Genomic DNA, 23,538 nt, shown 5'->3' on the forward strand with positions numbered 1-23,538 from the left:
TTTAGCCATGCAGCCATGTCACTGATATTACCTGAAGCAACCCTGGAATATTTACAAATGATTAAATATCATGTTGGATTTTATTTTAGCTGGAGTTAGACTAAATCCTTGAAAATATTAACATCTATATTATGCCTTTCTCCAAATAATTTGGTTTACTCCAGTTTTAATCAAATGTTCTGTGTATTGTTAACCCTATAATGGCAACATTTGTGTTTCTTTTTAATATCATACTTCTCAGAAACTTGCCATTTCTTGACACCTTTTTAAGCAGCATAGTGGTAAAAATCCACCTATATGTAACAGTATAAAACTGTGTTATTTAAGCCTGTGAAGACTAAGAAGTACCAATACAAAGGAGCAGAAACCCCTACTTACTTCGCAGGTTCTGTACGGGGAAAGAGCCGGTGCTGCTGGAAGGGGGCAGAGAACATTTCTGGCAGATGCACTCCTTACCGTTAAAAGTTACCCGGTCACCCGCGGGGAAAGGCAGCCTACGACAGAGGAAACAAAAGCATACAGGTTACAGTCTCACACTTTCATCAAAATTAAATATCCTCCCATAAAGGACCTGATTATTACTCTGGTTTCTTTTTCTCTACTTGCCCCGTTTTCATTCACAATTTTTCAGCCACTTGGAGGCTAGAGGATCAAACAGACAATTGGAAACACAGATGTTACAGCTACTTAGAAAAAAAATATCTAAAGGTACAAAAGCACACTGAGCCCTCAAGTCCAAATTCTTGTGTATCTAAGAAATACAGTATCAGCAAGGGTTGATCACTAACAGGATCAGTTACAGAATGAAAACAATATCGGTATTACAGGGAGTAAGTACAGGCAGATGCAGCTGCTTTTATGTTGTTAAAATGCTGCACAAGAGTGATGACTTTTATACATTAAAAAAACAGCACTTGTCCTCCCAGCTTTGTTGAAGTCCTTCTCTTAATCTATATGCTCAGAGAGTAAATGTCAGTGAACTAGCATAGGAGAAAATATATCCCAGTTATAAAACCCTAAGCGTCTACATTACTCGTTTGCTCTATTCAACAAAGCTCTCCTTATATTTAATTAAATCCTTCCTTTTTATCAATGTCCTTAAAACAAAAAAATTTATGCCATAAGCTTTCCTGTCTGGGCACAGAAACTGCTGAGGTTTTTCTCTAAGAGGACCAGATGGACAAATCACTTCATAATACAGAAAAGGATGGTGAGGATTTAGAAACACATTTCACTCCACCTAAAGCTCATGTCCAACTAAATCACAAGTGAGCTATCAAAATACGGCTTCAGTGGGCCACAAACATAATGCAAGCCTTCTGCCTCATGGCGAAGTCCATATGATCAGATTATTTCATTACCATTTCATTAAAACTCCGCATGACATCCCCCCACAAACGTTATCAAATCCATACCGATTGAGAGGTTGTCTTCACTACAAAAGCTGCAGATACTTCTTGCTAAACATAAACATTATTTTGCTCCCTAAACCACCCAAGAGTGGCTTATTCTACATTTGTGTTGTGTTTAAAAGAATTTTATTATTTTAAAAAAGAACAAAAGCAACGCTGTCCTTTGTTTCTAAATAATGTTACTAAAATCTATTTTAAACCAGCTAAATGTGTCTTCAACACCGTCATCCACTGTGAACCATAGGCAATACTTGAAAAATTATGAGGACACATGGAGTTTAAATACTGTTGTATTTTTGGACAACTGATAATGAATTCTGCTTTTCACTTTTTTTTTTTTTTGTCCTTCACTAATGACTTAATACTCCAAAGACTTGCTACCTTCTTACTTACCTAAAGGTAAGCTAAGGAAAAATATTTTATGGAAATAACCTTTAATATTGTCCTGCTCTTTGAAATGACTAAATGTTCCATGTGTGATTCTGGAACAAACAGGCCCAACGCCATATTAGGACAGACCATGATCCTAAATTTCCACCTGTTCAAGAGAGGATTTTGTACCCTGGACCTTACTCAATAACGTGATCAGAAGAAGACAACACTGTCTCTGGTACAACAGACAGGACGTGATGGGAGCCACACTGCTCCAGTGAGCAACAAGTCTGTCCCATCTTGCAGCAATCCAACAGCAGCAAACTCCTGTTATGTACTTAAAAGAAGAAAAAAGATTCTTTCTAGGTCATAACTGTATCTGCAATGGATTTGTATACTGCTTAAAGTCACAAAGCCTTCTAATATATGGAATAATAAAAGGGTTTAATGAACATCATGGAATTGTTGAGGTTGGAAAGGATCTCTGGACATTAACATATATTCATTTGAATAAAAATTACCAAATGTGATACACTTATATAAAGATAATGAAAATTAATTACTAATTATCAAAAACTGTCTTAACAACGGAGTGATAAAATTCAAATGCTGTCCTAGTTTTCTACTGCAAATGTGAAAGACACCATTTAGTCATGTTTTTATTTTAATAACATGTTACAAAATCAAGTCTAGACCTAAGCACTATTGATTGACCTGGAAAGGCACAAGCCAAGGAATTTCAACGGTTCCAGAACTGAGTCAAGAACTTTTAATTGACCTCCTATGTGTTTTTAGGAAGACATCTCATCTTAATTTACAGACATCGTATACTTATTACGACCACTGGTAATCTATTTTGAATTAAAACCCCACAAAAATGGTAACTTGCTCCACAGATACAATCACACAACTACGCTGCCACACAGTGACCCCAATATCTTTCATTCTTACGCACAGTTGCATGCTCTGGGCAGGATATTACCATCAAGTATGGTTTGCCATACTCTTTATGAGGAACAAGACTGGGACTCAGCTAATGGCCCAGCTGGACTCTTGTGAGAGGTCTCAGTAAAACGGCAGGCTTTGCACTGTTAATAATCCTGGAGACGGTGATGTCCAGGAAGCCACGAATGAATCACTGCTCTGAATAAGTACCACAACTGCTAAGCATTCTTGTATCTAGGAGATTAGGAGCAGAAGCCAGAGGGAAAGTTAATATCTTTTTTGACTCCATGATTTACCTAACAAAAACCCAGCTGAACTTCCAGTTTAACACAGAAGCCCATCTGAAACAGACACATCAAGTATCAAGTAAAGTAGAAGTAGGGACCACTCACTTTGAACTGGCTCAGCTTCGTTAGGCAATTAAACAATCTTGAAAGAAGATACAGTTAAAATTTGGAGAGGAATAAGATAATTGTCCTGCTACAGCACAAATACAGAGCTAAGTAGATGATACCCACAGATCATGCCAAAGCTCAGAGGCACCACAGCATGCCACAGAGCCTCCTTCAGGGTGGGCACGTGTGGAGGCTTTCCTATTTCTGAAAGTTTAGTAACTATTCACTATGCCCTTCCATTCAGAGGGGAGAGGGCAACAATTTCACTTCTCTATTCAGTTTTTCACATCTGTAAGATACCTTGCTCTCTTGCTTCTGCCCACTCAGAAGGGTATGACATCATAGGAGTAACTGAAACATAGTGGGACACCTCAAACGACTGGGGGATCACAATGGATGGTTACAAGATCTTACGTAAAGACAGGCAAGGTAGAAGAAGTGGAGGAGTTGCACTCGACATCGAGGAACACCTTGAATGTATCGAAGTCAACTATGGTGATTGCGACTGCTCTATCAAATGGCTCTGGGTTAAAGTCAAGGGGGTTGTCTCCAAGCAGGACCTCACAGTGGGCATCTGCTATTGACCTCCTAACCACAATGACAATGCCGATGAAGAGATACCTGGGTCACTGAAGCAAGCTTCTGGCCAACAGAACCTGATCCTGATGGGTGACTTCAACTACCCAGACATCTGCTGGAAGAACAATATGGCAGCTCACATGTCATCTACCAAGTTCCTGGAAAGCACAGAGGACTGTTTCCTGATACAAATGTTAGAAGTGCCAACCAGGAAGGAGGCACGGCTGGACTTGCTATTCACAAACCGAGAAAGCCTGCTTTGTAATATCTCGGTTAGTGATAGCCTTGGCTGCAGTGACCACGATATTGTGGAGTTCGGGATCCTGCTGAGTGTGCTGAAGGTCAGCTCTAAGACAAGGTTTCTGGATTTTAGAAGAGCAAACTTCAGTTCACTCAGGGCTCAGTTGGGAGGGATTCGAGGGGAGGCTTCAATGGAAGACAAAGGAGCTAGTGAGAGCTGGGAATTCTTCAAGAACTCTATTGGAAGCACAAAGCCAGTTTATCCCCTACAAAGGAAAGGGAAGTAAGAGAAGCAAGAGGCCCCCATGGCTCAACCATGACCTCCTGGGTCTACTCAAATCCAAAAGGGAAGCACACCAGAAATGGAGAAGTGGAGGATCATCCATCGAGAGCTACAAGGGCATAGCCAGAGAGTGCAGAGATGCAGTCAGAAAAGCAAAAGCCCAATTTGAATTGAAACTGGCTGTAGACATAAAAAATAACAAGAAAGGGTTCTTCAGGTATGTCAACCACAAGCAGAAAAAGAAGGAAAACATAGGCCCACTGTTAAACAGAAAAGGAGAATCAATCACCAATGATGCAGAAAAGGCAGAGGTCCTCAACACCTTCTTCACCTCTGTCTTTACCAGCACTGTTGGGTCCCAGGCTTTGGGAATGAAATTGCTGGTTTATCCAAACACTGACCCACCATCGGTGAAGGATGAGTTAGTACATGGAATATTACAGGAGCTTGACCCCTACAAATCAATGGGCCCTGACGCCATCCGCCCGAGGGTGTTGAGAGAGCTGGCTGACATCATCGCAAGGCCGCTCTCATAATCTTTGAGAAGTCGTGGAGAACAGGGGATCTCCCAGAGGACTGGAGGAAGGCAAACGTTACCCCTATCTACATGAAAGGCTCGAGGGAGGATCTGGGTAACTATAGGCCCATCAGCCCAGCCTTACTTCAATCCCTGGGAAAGTTATGGAATGAATCCTCCTGGGGGCCATCACAAGTCAAACGAAGCACGTGATTGGGAAAAGCCAACATGGCTTCACTAAAGGCAGATTGTGCTTGACAAACCTGGTGGCCTTCTATGACAAAGTGACTTGCCTGGTTGACATGGGGTGGGCAGTGGACATTGTCTACCTGGACTTCTCCAAGGCCTTTGATACGGTCCCCCACAGTCTCCTCCTGGAGAAATTAATGCATTATGGCCTAGACAAGAGGTCTGTGCAGTGGGTGGGGAACTGGCTGACAGGCTGCACCCAAAGGGTGGTGGTAAATAGCTCTTTGTCAAACTGGCAACCTGTCACTAGTGGAGTCCCCCAGGGATCGATATTGGGCCCAATGTTATTCAACATCTTTATAAGTGATCTGGATAACGGCATCAAGTGTAGCCTGATGAAGTTTGCTGATGACACCAAGGTGAGTGGGGAAGTAGTCAATCCAGAAGGGAGAGCTGCTCTGCAGGGAGATCTGGATAGGCTGGAAGAGTGGGCCAACAAGAACCTTATGAAGTTCAGCAAGGACAAGTGTAAGGTCATGCACCTGGGAAAACATAATCCGGGAGTGCAGCACAGACTGGGATCCACCTGGCTGGAGAGCAGCTCCTTGGAAAGGGACCTGGGGGTCCTGTTGGACAGAAAGCTCAACATGAGCGAACAGTGTGCTGCTGTGGCCAAGAAGGCCAACAGGATGCTGGGTTGCATCAAAAAGGGCATCACCAGCAGAGACAAAGAAGCCGTCATCCCGCTCTACTCAGCACTTCTCAGGCCACACCTGGAGTACTGTGTACAGTTCTGGTCCCCGCTATACAAAAAGGATGTGGACAGGCTGGAAGGGGCCCAGAGAAGGGCCACCAAGATCATCAAAGGACTGGGAAGCTGCCATACGAGGATAGGCCAGGAGAGCTGGGTTTGTACAGCCTTGAGAAAAGGAGGCTCAGAGGGGATCTCATCCCCATGTACCAGTACTTAAGGGGTAGCTACAAAGAAGATGGAGACTCCCTTTTTACACAGAGTCCCATGGAGAGGACAAGGGGGAATGGGCACAAGTTGCTCTTGGGGAGATTGCGATTGGACACCAGAGGGAAATTTTTCACAGTGAGGACAGTCACCCATTGGAATAATCTCCCCAGGGAAGTGGTTGACTCAGTCACGTTGGACACCTTCAAGAGTCGTCTGGACAGGGTGCTGGGCCATCTTGTCTGGACTGTGCTCTTCCCAGAAAGGTTGGACTAGATGATCCCTGAGGTCCCTTCCAGCCTGGGATTCTGTGATTCTAAAAGCAGGGAAATCCTCCGTGGAAGCTGTCCACCCAAAGGTTCAGGCAGATGTTTCCTTCCCTCACTGGTCTTCTAAACTTGTAATTCAGTCATGGTATTTGCTTCTCTGTTTCGTTCATTGGGAATCCAGAATTCACACACAACACATTTGCCACTATTTCTGTAACATCTGACCTCTCCCTTTCACAAGCAGCCCTACTCAAAGATTTCAGTGCTGGTACGAGTGAAGGCACAACAGAAGGTGGTAACACTCAGTTAACAAGGTTCCAGTTTCTGAGTCTTTAACTTGTGAGCAGGACTATATATAGCATTGTAGGTTAAGAGCAGTGTATCTGCCTTCAAATATAATGACATCTCACCACCAGTCACCCACGGAACATTGCTAGGTATGGGTTTTAATTAGCTACTTATCCTTTTAAAAATATTCAGTGTGATTTTCACAGTTGGATAATCTATTTTTAAAATTAGAATTAAGAACATCTTTAAAGCAGCTCTCTGAAACGACTTGTAGGATTTTAATACATCTTCTAAAATATATTTCCCAACGAATTTCGTTTTGTCCACCTGCTACAATATTTGTAAATCCAGAAATGACTGGAGCTGACCAAGAAAATTATATAGTAAAACATCAAGCCACCACCAGCCTAATCCAGGGTAACTGTTTGCTGACACTGAAAGTTCTGGACCTGGTCTCATCCTTCTCTGCACCATGCCTCAACCTATGCAGCTGTGGGCATGTCATTCAAGCTTTTGCCAAAAGAAAATATTAGATTTTTTTTCAGAGCAGGCAGATGGCATTCTGTTCTTTAAGTTGCTGACTTTAAGTTCTGACTCTGTGCCTGAACAGTCAACTAAATTTGACATAAGAAAATTAACATAAGCATATGGCCAGGGATGTGGGGAGAACAGATCTACCCATTTCAGTAACAGCCTGCAGTTACACTGGGTCAGGTGTAATGTCAGACTGCAGCCTGAAGACCTACAGGACCAAATTCTTCTCTAACTTCTCTAACAATCACATCCCTCAAGTTGCTCCACAGGGACAAATTTGACCCAGGGTGTTAAACCTGATGAGACAAAGTGGACATTACTTCCTATCTACTGTCTTCACAAATATCAACAAGGGCAACTGCTAAGTCCTGCACCCAGGGAGGAATAACCCCATGCACCAGTACACCTTGGGGGCCAATCAGCTGGAAACCATAAAGACATGTAGCGGTGCTGGGGGACATCAAGTTGAACAGGAGTCAGAAGACTGTCCCTGTGGCAAAGACGGCCAACTCTGTACTGGGCTGCACTAGTGTAGTCAGCAGGACCAGGGAAGTGATCTTTCCTGCTGTTCATCATTCAAGAGACTGTCTCTGGAGCATTCTGTACCATTTTTGTGCTCTTCAGGACAAGATCTACTGGAGGGCGACCAGTGGAGGTTGCTAGGTCCAGAGCTGGAGCACAGGACACATAAGCAAGGGCTGAGGGAGATTGACTTGTTCAGCCTTAAAATGCTCAGGAGAGATCTCACTGCTGTCTAAAAGTACCTGATGACGTGTATATGAAATTGGAGCCAGGCTCTTGCCAGAGGTACAGAGTGAAAGGACAAGAGGCAGCAGACATAAGCTGGAACACAGGAAATGCTAATTCAATATAAGGAGAAAAAAACCTACCATGAGCATGCTGAAATGCTAGAACAGGCTGTCCAGAGAGTCTGTGGGATCTCCATCCTTTAAGATATTTAAAATGTGAGCAGACAATGCCCTCAGCAGCCTGCTCAAACTGGACTTGCCTTGAGCCAGGGGCTGGACCACAGGACCTCCACAGGTCCCCTCCATCTTACATGACTCTAGGGCTATAGGTGTGCTCCGTGCATATACCTGAAGGGCAGGATAGCAATACTCCTTTGCTCAGGAAGCACCATATATTGATAAATCTATTTGTCTGAGAACCAAAAAGCCAAAAAGACCACTCAGCCTGGTTTCAGAATTTTGGCCTCAACATCCAGATGAAGAAGCCTGCTTCATGAGATGCTTTAAGTACTCAGTGCTGCTTAAGTGGGAACCAAACCCTTTCAATATTCAGCAGCACTAGAAGAAGTGAGCAATTAAAAAGGTTTAGCATATTTGAGAAGTCTGACACAATTGCTACGTTCCAGAACAAACTGAATGCTAATTACTAATTTTCAATATTGTCTTAATTTCTTAGAACACACATACACAAAGGCCCTCAGCATCTTTCTAGAACTAGCAGTGCTGTATGTAGGACTATAAAACCCTTTCTTGGGGGGAAAAAAAAAAAAGTTTTCAGTTTTCTGAATTTTTGTATTCCACTGCCTGGCCACAGTGAATTACTTTCTTGAAGGTAACATAAATACGAATGGATTGAGAGAAGTTTTAGATCTGGATTTAGCACAAAAGCCCTTGAAGAATGCATAACTGCCTCTCGCCCCTCCACACATTATTCACCTCTGCATGGCACATATTCAACTTCTGTCAATATGCTGTTTCAAGACAAAGATTCCTAAATTCAGACAAAATACTCAACTCAGATACCCAAATTCTGTAAAGCAAACATGTACCCGTTTGGTTATTAACCTGGAATGTACATGCTAATTTATCCCCCCAGCTAAGTAAGAGTCAAATTGTCCTCTCTTCATCATTTATATCTCACAAAAAGCTATATTATCCCAAACTTTAATTATAAGAATACTGAAATTAAATGGATAATGATTATATGCATTCATCCAACTGGGTGAATAAATAACACCTGCAACTTTACCAATTACATTAACCCGTAAAACCAAAACCCAGTTTTTGACACCCCGTGCACACACAGCGTATCAGCACATTGACATCAAATACAGTCTTTGTATAGCACAACGTTATGCAGACTTTATGTACGTACAGTCTGCATAGATGTATTAATACATTTATATAACTTGTTACTATACTAAGACTTCCCCTGAAAATTCCCTTTTCAAAAGCATTATCATAGGTACGATCACCCACTGCCTTTTGAAAGGCTCAACTTCCTGCCCTTTCCCATCCCGCCTAAGGTACTCCTGGGAGCCGTACAGTCCTGTCTCTGACAGCCATACAAGAGCTGCGTACACAATTTTAATAAAACTCAGCTTCTGCTGATACAGACCACCTTAATCTTCTCCCTCTTTCTATTTCACTTTCACAAACGTGAACCTCTTGGAGGAAATGTCTTTGGCAGCCCTCTGGAGGACGCAGCGCCTTCCAATTAATGAAACTGTAAGAATAAGATAGCTCACCCGCTTCCTGGGAATTCAGAGTAAGCAGTTAACCTGCAACATTTTTCAATCTATGTTGTTACTCTTCTACTCATTCCTAGTTCTAGGCATTATCATCGTGAAACACAACGGCAACAAACGGTTTCACTGGACTATAAACAGTGCTGGAAGAAGGGGCTAAACCCTCAATCTTTATGCCAGCAGAGCAAACTTGGAATTACAACCTGAATTTGTTTAAGAGACAGCTGGTCAATGCAAGGTAGAAAGAAACAATCTAATCAGATGATACATTATACTGTACTTTCAACAGTCAGTTTTTCTTTGAATACTAACTCATTTGTTTCACACTTTGACCTGGGGCAGCCCAGGGCAACAGCATCCGAGTCCCAAGGGATGCCCAGGGTGAGCTGGGTTTCTGACAGCCAAGCTTTTTCACAGAGGAGGGCAGCAGCTCATCACTGCAGTGCAGAGGGCACGAGGCAACACAGCTCCGTTCTGTGAGGCTGGACCACGGCATTCAAAAGTAGTAATACCGGGAGCTCGAGAAAACAAATGGGCTGGTGTTACTGGCTTTTCCCCACCGCTCCAGCTAGCTGTACGTACATTAAAGTTTCTCACTGAAGCAATATACACTTCCCACCAGTTTCTATTCAAATCTTATCTTCTCTGAAAATAAGAAAAAAAAAAAAAAAGGAGTTGCTACAGCGACTGGTTTACTACTCAATGCAGGAACAGTTTAAAAGCGTTATTTCAGACTACAGAAATACAGGTTATAAAAGTGCTCATTTAAAGCACTTAACGACCCTGCACCACTCTGAAGACCCTTGTCACAAGTGTGAAGTGCCTTCTGCTGCCAAAGTTTTCCTCCTGAAGCTGGTAAGAGCCTTGCTTGGTTTCCATTAGAGCAGGATCAGCTCCACTGTCGGGCAGCCACCACCTCTCAAGTTTACACTGTTCTGGAAGTCAGATTTCTAACAGAGCACCCACATTAAAGTTCATTTGTAAAAGTCAGTGTCAGATGCAGTTTGCATCATCAGCCAACTGCCTCAGGCGACGTGCTTTTGGCCCATTATTTAGCGTTTCTGCCCATGTGTAAGAAATGAGGACAAGTGGTACTCCTGACTCTTCCCACCAAAAAAACCATCAAGGTAGAGTGCTTTACAATCCTGTACCTCAAATCCAATGGCTCAGTTCTTTTGCATTTTTTTTAAAAAAACAAAAAGGTTATTTTTTCTGCTTAAACCACATGTATTTACAGTCTACCCACTTTATTTTTACTGAGGATATCACTCAATAAAATAAATGCTGATGATGTTTAGATAGGACACTCTTTCCCATAAAAAACATAAATTATGTCTGGCTTGCGAAGACTGGGGTAATTGAAGCAATGCTGATTTAAAGCAGTTGAGGATCTGGGTCCAGTGTTTTTACTACAAACAGATGACAGCATTCTTCTGTTGCTCTGTACCACGAGTCAGCGTTACAATCCCTGTGGGAGACACTAATTGAATCCTGCTGGTCAGCAGGGCATTAGTTGGCTCTGATGAAGACAACATGAATTTGTGTGTCCTTCTAAGGAAAGCAATGGAAGGAAATCTGAGTCTTTCCACTGAAGTTTTAGATAGCAGCAATTAGAAACTTCATCAGTGAAACAGCTTTTAATCCAACTATTTAGGTATACAGAAGGTTAGGGAACATCTCTGATTTTTTTTTTAATATGAAATATTAAAAATTAATTGTATTGGGAACTTCATTTTTAAAAGCTTTAGCTTGTCTTCAATACAGATGATATTTGTAGCATGTTCTAGTCAGTATTTTCACTGTATTGCAATTCAGCTCACCTGAATTGTTAGGTACCTAAGAATAAGTAGTTTAGTCACGGAAAAATGTTCTGAATTCCCAGGGAAACAAGAAAAATTGTACCACCAAGCATCAAACTATCAGCTGAAGGACTGGCTAAATACAGCAAGAGTTTAGTATATCCACTGGCCTGACTGAACCCTAAGTTAGGTACCAAGGTGCTAAGTACAGTAACACGCAGGTAAATAACTTATGCCTCAATGTGAAACCCTAATGGTGTGGCTGAGGAAACAAGCACATTTAGCAGGAAAATGAAATCAACTAGTTTTCCTTCTTTCTTAAACAAAGAAGTACTTCACTTTACAGAAGGTACTAGTGCTAAGAAGAGAGGTACCAAGAATTAGCTGTGCTCATTTGCAGAAGAGCTGTAATACTGACAGGCTGAAGGTCAAGAGCATGTGCAGCCAGCAGTTAACTCAAGAGAGCCACAATTAGCCAATTAAATATTTTCCCTCCTATTAAAAAAAAAAAAAAGAGTCTTTTAGGGTTGCTATCTTTATTCTTCATGTTTGTTTAAAATATCCATGAGGAAAATATCTCCTATTAAACATAGCAAAACTTGGACAGAATTTAATACAATAAAGGCTTGTCAGTCTCAGAGCCTTCCCCTTAACATGGCTAATTATTCCTGCAATTGATATACTAAATTGATATCCCGCCATGAAACACAGCTCTTTTGGAATTTGGAGTCCTGCTTCTGCATCAGCACAGGAGGATATCAGAGCTCGGCAGCCCTACGAGCTGGGCAGATTTGGCTGGCAGACGGCCAGGGCACGGACATGCTGGTTTTGGACTGCACAGTCACCTGAATGTGGCACCAGTACACGTAGCGTCTACAGTGCGGTACGTAAGTGCCCCGTTGTGGTTTCCCTTTGAACGTGGGGTTACTTTTCTTGTCCTGCTAAAGGCTCAAGTTTAACCATAAAAATTATTACAGCATTTCCATTTGCTCCAAACTGCTATAACTGTGAGGTGTGGTGGACTTAAAAGTTTCTTCTGAAGCCTTCAACAGATTTGTTTGTGCTGCTTCCAGAGAGGAGGATTAAGATGCAGGTCAAATGGACATGAATCGCTTGGACTGCAGAGCCTGCAAACATCCCCACCAACACTGGGTTGCAACATTGCATGTACCCCCAGGGGAAACGATCCCCGCTGAACTCTATGAGGCTGCTGGGGAACCTTGTATGCTGTGTCACTCGTCACCTCCACAGCTGCTGGAGACCCTCGGTGAAATCCAGCATGTACACAAGTGATTGTGAGTTCAAGACCTTGCTGTCCTATTTTAAATTACTTGATGTTTCTGGGAAGCAGCACCGTGAAACCTTGGTTTAAATCTATTAATATGGCATCCACTCAGCTCACCAAAGACTCAGGCACTGGCATTTGAATCCTTTGTAACTTCGGTCAACAAAAGACAAAATAGCAGACACCTGAGAAATAAAGCAACATTTGGAGCTAAAGGTCTGACAGTACAGGCAATGGCAGTTTCTCAAGTACTTTGAAAACCTCACACATAAGTTACCATAAAACAGAAAATGCATTTGAAACAAAAAGAGGCGCTCAGAATTTGGATTTAAAAAAAAATTCTACGACTTTTTAAGGAGCAGAAAATTGAAAACAGAACTATTTTTTTTTTTCCATCTATAGGCTACAAGTTTGAATGCTGGGTGGTTGTCTTTCAAAATCTAGTTTTTAAATGAAACACAACTTCATGTAGAAAACATACCTGCAGACAGCACACACAAAACAGTCTGGGTGATAGGTTTTGCCCAGTGCTGAGACCACTTCTCCCTCAATGAATTCATCACAACTGAAGCACCGTGTGCCATAGAGTCTCTGGTAGTCCACAGTACAGATGTAGTCGCCCTGCCTCACAAAAAATCCTCCTTGAGCCAGGTCACATCCACAAGCTGCAGGAAGAGAAAAGGCAGACTCAGAAGGCTTGAAAAGCAAAGCTCACTCTCTACGACGATGCTGATTTTTCACCTATGACCAGTATGGCTCCCAGTGGAGTATTTAAGCACTTCAATATATGGGCTTATGATCACAGAACAGTTGTGCATTTGAAAAACACTACCTTCAGAGTAAATTACATCAGTGATGTATTTTGTACACTAATGGTCTGGATTTATTCCCTGTAAAAATATTAACCTCAGTGCAGAGGCTGCTAGTACAGAGTTAAGCCTTTAGGAGTTGAGTTCTGGACTAGCATATACAACGGCCGTCATATTTAACAGGTTAAAGGAAATGCATAAAGGATACAAACCTTCAAAATCTAAAGCACCAATGTTACAAAGAAACATCTCTCAGAGGTTACAATTGTCTGATATTCCTCCTGGACACAAAAAGTGGTTAAAATACTGCTCCCTCTGAACCCAGGGTCTGATGCGCATATCAACTGCTGTAAACTTCCACAAGTTTACAAGATCCCTTATTTTAAATCAGATCTTATGTTTACCTGATAAACATCACTCACCAAGCATGAATTGGAGGGCTATCCCAAACCATCTGCTCCTGGCAAAAGTAGAGTCCATTTATATTTTTAAAGCTAAATCTGTAGGAAAGGGTTGAAGTTGATTAACGAAAGGCTTGTGAGACCTAACCAAAGACTTGTGAGACTTTCCAGCAGCTTTCTCCATTGCACCAAGGATGGAGCTAGGCTGGCATTTTGAGAACACGTAAGATTGGAGAGGAGAGATACAACAGGCTGGCTGAAGTAACATAGAGATGTAGGTGATGATCCTCATCCATATTTGACCAGGATCTTTGAAAACAGACTTCAACTAATTTATAAGGAGAACTGGAATTCAAAATGGTGATTCTGTGATTCTGCTGCTGTGCTGACTACTACTTTAATTCACAGCATCACACTTTTTACTACATACTTCTGCTCCTGGGGACGCCCATGTAGGGAAGCCCTTCCAGCAGCAAGCAGTGCTTATGTTGAAACGAGGCTGAACAGATGACTGCGGCAGTGTCACTCCTCTCATGCAGCACACAGGAGAGTGGGAATGTTGCTTATCAAATTTGGGTTGCATGTACAGCTGAGCAGAGCTGCTCAGTGCCTTGGTCCCAAAACAGCAAAAGTACCTAAATGTTTAAAGTTCAAGACTGAGATTTCTGCTTAGGTACCTAAGAGTCCACAGGCACTTTGGTTTCTGAATGTCAAGCCTCCCAACTCACACCAAAGCATCACACCAAAGCCTGTCTGCAATCTGTCATCTTGCATCTGAACTATGAGAAATGGGTCCAGCAGGCATGCTCAAGGCACAAAATAACACATACTGACAGCACAGAAACCACAAGAACGCATAGGATCCTGGACATTCATTCAGAAACACATCCCATCACCTGCCCTTCTTTTATCATCTTTCTTAGACCACAGCACAGGAGGCCTGGGCTCAAAGCCCTCTTTAAACCCTGAGTGGGTATTTAAATCCTGATCTTTCTCCCTGGAGATGGCCCCAACCACTAAGTGACAGAAAACAACAATCATGCTGAAACTGTGTTTGGATATGACCAAGAACTGAAAAACCATGGGTTACTTTTTTGTAAGTCAAAAGAATTCCAGTTAAGTTGCATTTGTCATGGACAACAACTATGGATTGGACAATTTACCTTGCAGTACATTGTTCATGTGCTTTATCTCACAGGCTTGACACATTCGCTTTTAACATTTTTCTTTCTAACCCTTGCTCTAATTTTTACTAAGGACATGTGTTTTGAACAGACTTTTCAAAAATATGGCATGACTTGCTGAATATTATGAGTTTCAGTCTATATATTTCACCTAGGTATGTACTGGTGTGACGGAAGCACAAATCAGCTTTGGATTTAAGATGATGCTGAACAGCATGCTGAGCTGATACTAATGATGCACTAGAGCTGTTCTAAATTGTATCATACAGTGTTTAAACTTGTAGAGTGGATCATAAGAGAAACAAGCTAAAGGACTTAATTGGGTTTCTGAAGCCAGCAGGGAGCGGTTACGTCCCTACAGGATATTTCCTTATGCCAGTAGTAGTACTTCTTACTGCAGGGCACCTGAACAAAGCCGCTAAGAGCCACTTTGAGCTACACGGCAGGCACCGACCTATGCATTTTGGTCTGTGCCACCCAAGAGGGACTTGGGGCTGGGCTTCCATAACAAGGGGAAGAGGAAGAGTTGATACTGTACCCACAAGTTACCTGCCACTCATCTGTCGTGCTCTCTTGCCACTACTCACCTGCTAAAATGAGTGGGAAGCACAAGCAAATCTGTATGTTTTTACTGCTGACGTGGGTCCTTAAGGGAGGCCACGCAGGCCCTGTCTCACCGCTAACAGGCCCCCGATGCTGAGGTTCGGGGCAGGAGGGGCTGGTGACAGCCCTGTCATTGGTGTTTGATGGGACCCTGTCTCACCCTGAAGGTATCTGCCTTCCTCTCTTCCATCACCGAGGTTACAATTACTATGGCTTGTTCTGTATTAGTCCAAAGCAGTTTGCACTAATGCACTTAGTTCCTGTCTTCTCAGGAAACCCTGCAGTGAAACTGTTTACCCAAAGACTGCCAGATAAACAAGATACTTGGACTTCAAAATAAAAGCTGAGCTGGGCGCCATCTACGCAGGCCCCTCTCTGCATTGCCATCACTTCGACCTCCCTGTACACGAGTGGCCTAATTCAATAAGGACGAATACAAATTACTCCATTAGGCACAGGCAAGCATGAGCAGAGCACGCACTCATCTGAACAGCAAATGAAGATTAAGAATTGCTTTCTACCAAAGTTGTGCTAATACCTGTTACTGTACTGTCCAGTTAATATTAACTGATTCAGCCTGACAGTCATAGCAGGTACACTGCAAGTGAACTCCATGATGAAATAATGGGTTCTTCTGGTGGCTTTTGCTAACTACACTAGGGTGACATTCATACAAGAAATGAAGTGGGCCACGAGAAGGAAAAACAACTTACCAACATACTTGCTCAACAATACAGAGCTATTTCAAGATACCTAACTTTCTAGATAAACCAAGTGCTGTATATCTCACCTACCTGTAGCTCTAGAGCAATAGATAGGACAGAAAAAATTAACAGGGTAAGACTGTAACTAGGTAATTGGCCAAGGTGGAGATGACAGTGGTTTGTGAAGAACGAGGAAGCACAGCCTCAAGGATGGCTATTAGTAAAGCTGATTAATGACTATGTGAAATGCCAGTAGGAACCATGCTCTTTCTACAACAAAGCAGATCCATGACAGTGAAGTGCACTCATGACCCAAAGCACATAGGCACTATCAGTGCAGAAGGCAACCTGGATAGCAGGGGAGCTGGATTCCTTGAGACACGGAGAAGTGATTTACTTTAAATGCACAAAGTGAATCGTCTTTCATTCAAACAGGAGCAACAAAAAAATTCCCTTCTGAGTGGCAGAAGGAAAGAGAGGCTTGCAAATATTGGCCATCACAGGACAACTACAACTCATTCATATTTTGAAGTAATAAGTAAGGATGCACTGGGCCAAGCAGGGCCCACAGAGCTAGCTAGTATTAAAGATAGCATACCTTGTGAGCACACAGGGTATATCTTGCTCAGTTATTTTCACAAAAGACTGATTCACAGCAGAGCAGGGCTATCAGGATGCTATAAAGAAAAAAAAGCCTATTCTGAGAGACAAGCAGAGCTTGGCTTGTTTAGCGTAACAAAAAAAAACAACTTAGGAAACAACTAATATTTCAACATACATCTGAGGTTTAAAGAGAGCAGTTAAAGAAAAGATGAAAAGCTATTTAAACCCAGTGAGAATGTTGTCACAAGAACAAGTGAGGAAACCTTGGCCATGAATAAAGGGAGGCTCAAATGAATACAAGTGTTTCTAACCATCACAGGAAAGAGGTTGTGGAACAGCAACCCAGTAAGCAAGAGAAAAGATGGAAAAAAAGGCCTCGGATCTCTATAGCTTTGGAATGATGTCTGACCGTTATTAACAAGGGATTATGAGATATGGTTAAAATATTAGCTTAAAGAGACTATTTTTTAAATGATAATGAGCAAGAGATCACAAAACCATAAAAACTGGCAAATGTGAAACAAGTTTGGATGAAATGAGGAAAAAACCCTGGGTTTTTTACTTTCTTAGAGTTCAAGTACCTTAAACCTAACACCAACCATAAAAAATAAATATTAACATTCAAAAATACAGTTCTTCCATTTAATGCTTCTACTTAGTTAAGTAGATGCATCTGTCTTCCTCCACAAAATCACCACTTAGCAAACATTACAATATAACAAATACCTAGTAGTTTTATTAAACTATTCCTTGATACTGCACAAAATTTCAAGTCCTTGAAATCTATGGTTACAGTGGAAAATGCATGGGAAATAAGGAAAGAAGCTCTTTCTTTTTCACTGACAGTACTTCTTTCTGTGTAATACAGTAGTAGAAATTAACTAACATAAAATAGGTTATAGTATAAATTTATTTGGAACCAATTAGATCTGTAACAAATTGAATTGAGACTAGGGGCCAACATGCTTATTCTTCTTCAGAGATTTGATAACGTCTTCTGCTCAGCAAGGCTATTAAATCTCCTGATGTACGTCAGTACGACTAATGATTCAGTTTAGTGTAAGAACATTTTTATGGTGGAGGACCATAATTTACTTGAATGTTTCTTTTGTAAAGTCAGCTGCTTTTATGTCACTAAAAACATAACTTGTGGAGATTTTAGCTAGAGCAATCTTACATGTGCCATACTACAGAAAAATATTTTTTTCATTACAGCTTTTAAACGAAAACAGGCTTTTCATGCAAAAATATTAAGTACATTGTAAAATATGTGTTCAGAGAAAAAAGCTGGGACGAAAAGGTTTCAGACAGGCTTAGCCACAACAGAACTGTGTATATGTATCAGTGATACAGGTTTTTAGTCTTTTAGCATTCCAAGAAGTTTCAAAAATAATTTGTATCAGACCTTGATGCCACACTTGGCCCCTTAATCTCAATGCTTGTCAATGGTCATTAGTTCTTCTAGAGTTCCCTCTCAACTGATTAGCTATAAGCAAAACTCCTAAGAAACAGAGTCCATTAATGCATTTTTTGGCACAGAAAACTGAGCACGTTGGGCTTTTGGCCCTTTCTTTCCATCTTGTTTTGGCATACGCCCCTAACAGAGATCACGTATGTGACAGTTCAAAAAGGTGCTATCTTCTGCAAAGTCTTTCTATTTACTAATGAATGAAGAAAAATCTAGCTCATGAGTGAATCTTGGGCACAGGAAGAAGTCCCTCCTCTTACCCACTGACTCTGCAGGCTGGGGGAAGTCACAGCTTTTCCAAAATCCAAATCCTCCTCCCTTGCTCTTCACACATCACCCCATCGCTAGCTATGCTCCACCAGCCGCAACTCGAGTCATGAACCCTCGTGTGCTCCTGCACCCTTTGAACCATCTGATACAATTTAACTCGACACCCAGCTGAACAGAGGAGAAACCAGTCAAATACTGGCTTGGATATTAAAATAGTCCCAATTTAAAGCTGAGAAGACTAGATCTGAAAACAGACCCATTAGCCATCCCTCAGGCGAGATGCTGTGCCCTTTGCCTGCTGTTTACGTGGACAGAGACACTGCCCAGCTAAGATCATCCTGCACACCTGCAGAGACAAGAAATCAGGGAAAGGAAACCTGGAGGAAGTCTAGGGAACATGTCTGAAGGCAACTACCAGATCTTACCCTCCTAGGAAGGAAATCAGCATTATGTCACAATTCCACTCCTACCCAACGCTTGTCATCCAAAATGAGTATCTGGAGGTAGGGTTATTTAAAACCTAGAAACAGTTTCCAACCATTACTGAAGTTCATCTTAGTGAAACAAGAAAAGCACTGCAAACATAGCACTTATGATAATGAAGAGACTCACACCGAGTAACTCAGCTGCTGTCTTGGTACTAGCCTGCATACCAAGGGAATGCCCTATCCTGAACAGTTATGACTTTAGGAGAAATTTTTAAGTAGTGAGTAAGTGTTTGTCTCCTCTTATGTTATTTGGCAGCAAGCCAGTACCTGGATGGGCTGCAGGACTTGAGATGGAAGTTATACACACCATTTCTGAGGAGGGTACCTCAGTACGGCTTCTCTGACAACACAGTAATTCCACTCATTAAGATGGTGTGCAGTTACCTGACACCAAAATACTTCATATAGATCTCAGACATTCTTCTACTTGCTTAGAAACAGGCTACTTTTCTCCCCAGCCTGGTGTCTGTAACAGCACCTGGAGCACTGTCATTTATGCTGTGTGATTTCACAGTCAATCTAACTCCATAATTCTTTATTGCCTACAGCCTATAAAAATAAATAGCAGCAACAGCAATTAATTAATGCACTTTAAGCATGTTGCTACCCTGCTATTTTATGTCATCAGTATTCCATTTGCACTGTACGACTAGAAAATGAACCTCTATTTCCCTTGCTGGAAAATGAGCCTACTGAAAGTAGATTAATTCTTTGGCTTTGTGCTGGGCCTGAAAAATTGGCTGTGTCCTGAGAGTTCTGGAGGATGGACAGCTTGCTGTGCTGCTGTACACTACAGCAGGCTGTAACAGTAAAATGCACTGGTGGTCTTGTCATTGAAACAGTGCCATTCTGCTTTCAGCCTGCCAGACAATCAAGCAGTTTGCTTACATGCAACTGCATGTATGAAGTCTGTTTTTCTGTCCCATTTGTTGCCTGACGGAATCAACCAGGCATGAATCCAACACAGGACAGAAAGCCAGGGACCCTGAAAATAAAAGAAGGAACAAAGACCCATTCATAACACTGTTACAGAGAAAACAAGGAAAAGACCTCTGCTTGCTCAGAGCTAAATGAAAGTTTTCTACCTCAGCACTGAGGCTTTATGTCCATTTCTAGTATTTTCCTCCATCCCTGAGACGGGTGCTGGTGGCTGACTAAGATCCCAAGACTGACACGTAGTAAGTATGCTGCTGATGTAATTCTCTTTTGGCAGCTAAATTGCATGTCTTCGTACACCGCTGATGCAGCCTGGGAGCCCATTCTCCAAAAGCCGATGATTACACCTGGAACATTTCTCCCGGCCATGATGCCTGTGAGAGGCAATAGCAACCACCTGGCAAAGTTCCACAGCTACAGATTTGATTTATCTTCAAACTGAACTGCAATTAATTTGACACAGTCTAAGCCCATTTCCAGAAGATAACTGTGACTGTGATACTCTTTCTGTTGCATGGTCTGGTGCGGATGAGTCCAGGTAAGCTTTTGGAGAAGTCTTCTCCAGCTGGAAGTTTGCTGGCCATCAAAAATCTGCATGGGAATATCATCTCACTCACCCTCTTGGTTAATTCACGCCTGAAACTTCTGTCGATAAGTGCAGAGGCAGCAGCAAGACAGAAGGAATGATGCAATGGTATATAATCCATACAATCCAATCACTCTTCCTAGGCAGGAGCGACCGTATCAAAGGCCTTCCAAGCAGTTGTCCAGGAAATCAAGACTACTCAGTCCTGTCAGTCACCAGTAGCATTTTAGCCTTAAAATCTGAAATATCAGCTATAAGCTCAAGGACTGGAATCTCACCTCATTTTGTTCAGTCCTGGGCAAACAAAAGCAGTATGCACCACCAAAAAAGTCTGGGCCAGACCTGCTGGCCCCTTCCACAGCTCCCAGCCGGGAACTACAGGAAGGCAGACAGTTTCTGCCAGAGGAAAACCAGAAGAACTTTCTGGAGTGGGTAAGATACAGCCAACTGTGGGCTATATCTTATCCACCTTACAACGCTTCACCATGCATGTGTACCATTGACAGAGCTATAAAGGATAGAGCCTACAGCACATCTACACAAGGTCTCAGGCTAGACTGGCCACAGTACCCATAAATTAATTTATGGAGTACACACTTCAGTGCAGGAAAACCCTTAGAGATTCAGAATGCTCTTACGAGGCTGACAAAACATTAACAGCTCAGGTGTACTCATTAAAATGAAGGAGAGTTTGGGGAATTTCCTGTGCACTATGTAACTTGACTCCTATAATTTATGGGAGCTACATATCTAGCCATTTTTACGCTAGAAACTGCATTTCCATTTTCCATTTTCCTTCTGGAAAGTAGAATTTCCCAGTAGCTTAAAGACAGTGTTAGTGCCCCATAAAAGCTCTCCTACAATGTTAAGGGTGCGAGAGATCCTCACTGCACTATGTACGAGGCTGTTCTAAGCTACTGAAACAACCCCCAGGAAAACTGGAAAAGTTGTCTGGTTTATACTGATTTATTATTTTAAGGAATCCACCTGTTATTCAAGATTTACAAGCATGCTAAAGAGATTTAAGTGCTGCAATCCATTTTGAACCTAATAGCATCTTTAGCCTTCATGATAAAATACTGCTGTCATTTGCAGACTAATTAAAACAATTTGCTTTTTTCTTCCCCCCCCTCCCCCGAGAAACATGTAAAGCAACAACATTAAATATTTTCTGATTTTTTTGTAATGATGCTTTGGGTGCCAGTTACAGGTTTTCAAATTAAGTGCTTGCTCTGACTATGCACAGATATGGCAGATGGTCTTGTGTTAATGAGTCACAGAAAGCAGGAGGTGGAATAACACCAGTCTGGTAGTGATGAATTTTATGCAACAACTCTCTCTGGGTCTCCAGGCAGGCTTCACATCACCTTAGCGCATTGAAATGCCCAGTAACTACTCCAGCGTGCTGACTCTATCTCTGCTGTGTCCCCATGTGAAAGAGCGTAATAGACAGAAAGTCCCCCTGCATTCCTGCACTGACATTTTTTGCGTGGGGAAAAACTTCACCCTAGGAAGAGAACTTGAGCAATTCGAAAGAATTACAGGCTCTTCACGGGGGTGACACTATTTAATGTGGGCTGAAATTATGTATGCTCAAAACTGCCTTAACTGAATAACTACTTTACTGCTGCAAAGTTTATGTTACCATCCAAAACTTTACTGAACAAACGTCAGGCATAATTTCAAAATGCATTCAGTTTTGTCCAGGTTCTACTTTGATTTCAACCAGGGTGTGTTTAACTACTCTCCACTTACTTGGTGTCTTTGTGTAAATCTACCTCAGCATTCCCAGCGTGGTTAAGCACCTCTCCCAGGTAGCTCTTCCCAGTGAGGAACCAGCCCTCCACAACGCAAACACCTTCTGCACGTGGCTGTATCTGTAGTTTGGATCATCCCCCATAAATTTCAGCAATTACTTTTTCAAAAATCCTATCTGTGTTTTTAATGAGCACTTAACTTTCTAGCATAGCTTCTCAGCCTCTGGACTAGAATGATATAAATAAGGAGAAAAGCAAGGAAATTAAAAGACTAAAGAAAGCTGTACTTGCCTATTAGTAAGAAAGTAAGGCAGGGGTATTATGTAATATCCTGGGTATAAAGACTAGTAAAGTATGTATAGCTTTACTATGTCCTAAAAACCTAAAACCCCAGAAATTTCATGTCTTTCAATGAGATAAGTCAAGTTGGAAACCAGGTGGTCTTGGCTTCCTGTGGTGGACAAATAGATAACCTTTACTGAAATGTTAGGAAGATATTCCTTTACCAATACTCCTAACTGTGATTTCTCCCTTGTCCCTTCCCCGCACTTTACTAATATTATAAAAATTTATGAAACACACTCTTAAAAAAAAATCAGACTCTGGATGAAATATATGCCAAGAAATAAAGCTTTCGCTTAAGTGCCAATGTGGCTAGTGTACAACCAAGATATGAGGGGCTGCAGAAAGTTCTTCATGAATCCAAAGAAAGGTTGCAACTAACAAGGGTATGATCAAAGCAACACAAAAATTAACAATTACTTTGTGATTGTGAGAGTTCACTGATTAAATCTTTTTTCATGCTTTAATTATTGAGCTGCTTTTAGAAAGTTAGTGATTAACGATTTTTAAAGTTTAAGTTTAAAAATCTCAAAGCCACAACATAGAACCATTGGCCACTGCATTAAAACGTTTTGCACAGGCAAAAGCGATTATAATTGCCATTATTATTATCATTATTTCAATGAAATAAAACATTAAGCTAATGTGACATTGGTACTGCCCAAGACAGACTCAGAGTGTTGCATCAAAAACACAGTTTTTCCTATTATACTGAGTAAATATGATCTGGGACTGAAAACTGGGGAAGCAATGAGCACGTTGCTGAGAGCGCCTGATGAGCAGGAGCCCCTACGCTGCATCCCCAGTGCCTAAGATACCATGCAT

The 23,538-nt window shown here is 41.8% G+C and overlaps 1 protein-coding gene across 8 annotated transcripts in view; it reads right to left on the reverse strand.

Moving 5' to 3' along the window:
- ABLIM2 (actin binding LIM protein family member 2) overlaps positions 1-23,538 on the reverse strand; it is a 149,814-nt gene that overhangs the window by 82,046 nt on the left and 44,230 nt on the right. For all 8 annotated transcript variants that reach the window (XR_012660409.1, XM_075091945.1, XM_075091947.1 and 5 more), the window contains exons 3-4: positions 13,044-13,227; positions 379-494 (exon numbers count right to left, since the gene is read on the reverse strand). Coding sequence is in view for 7 of the 8 variants with exons in the window: in XM_075091945.1 (XP_074948046.1) it covers positions 379-494; positions 13,044-13,227 (300 nt within the window). In the remaining variant the exon portion in view is untranslated. The remainder of the gene's footprint in view (positions 1-378; positions 495-13,043; positions 13,228-23,538) is intronic.

This window comes from Phalacrocorax aristotelis, chromosome 4 (assembly GCF_949628215.1).
Source record: "Phalacrocorax aristotelis chromosome 4, bGulAri2.1, whole genome shotgun sequence".
Classification (NCBI taxonomy): Eukaryota; Metazoa; Chordata; class Aves; order Suliformes; family Phalacrocoracidae; genus Phalacrocorax; species Phalacrocorax aristotelis.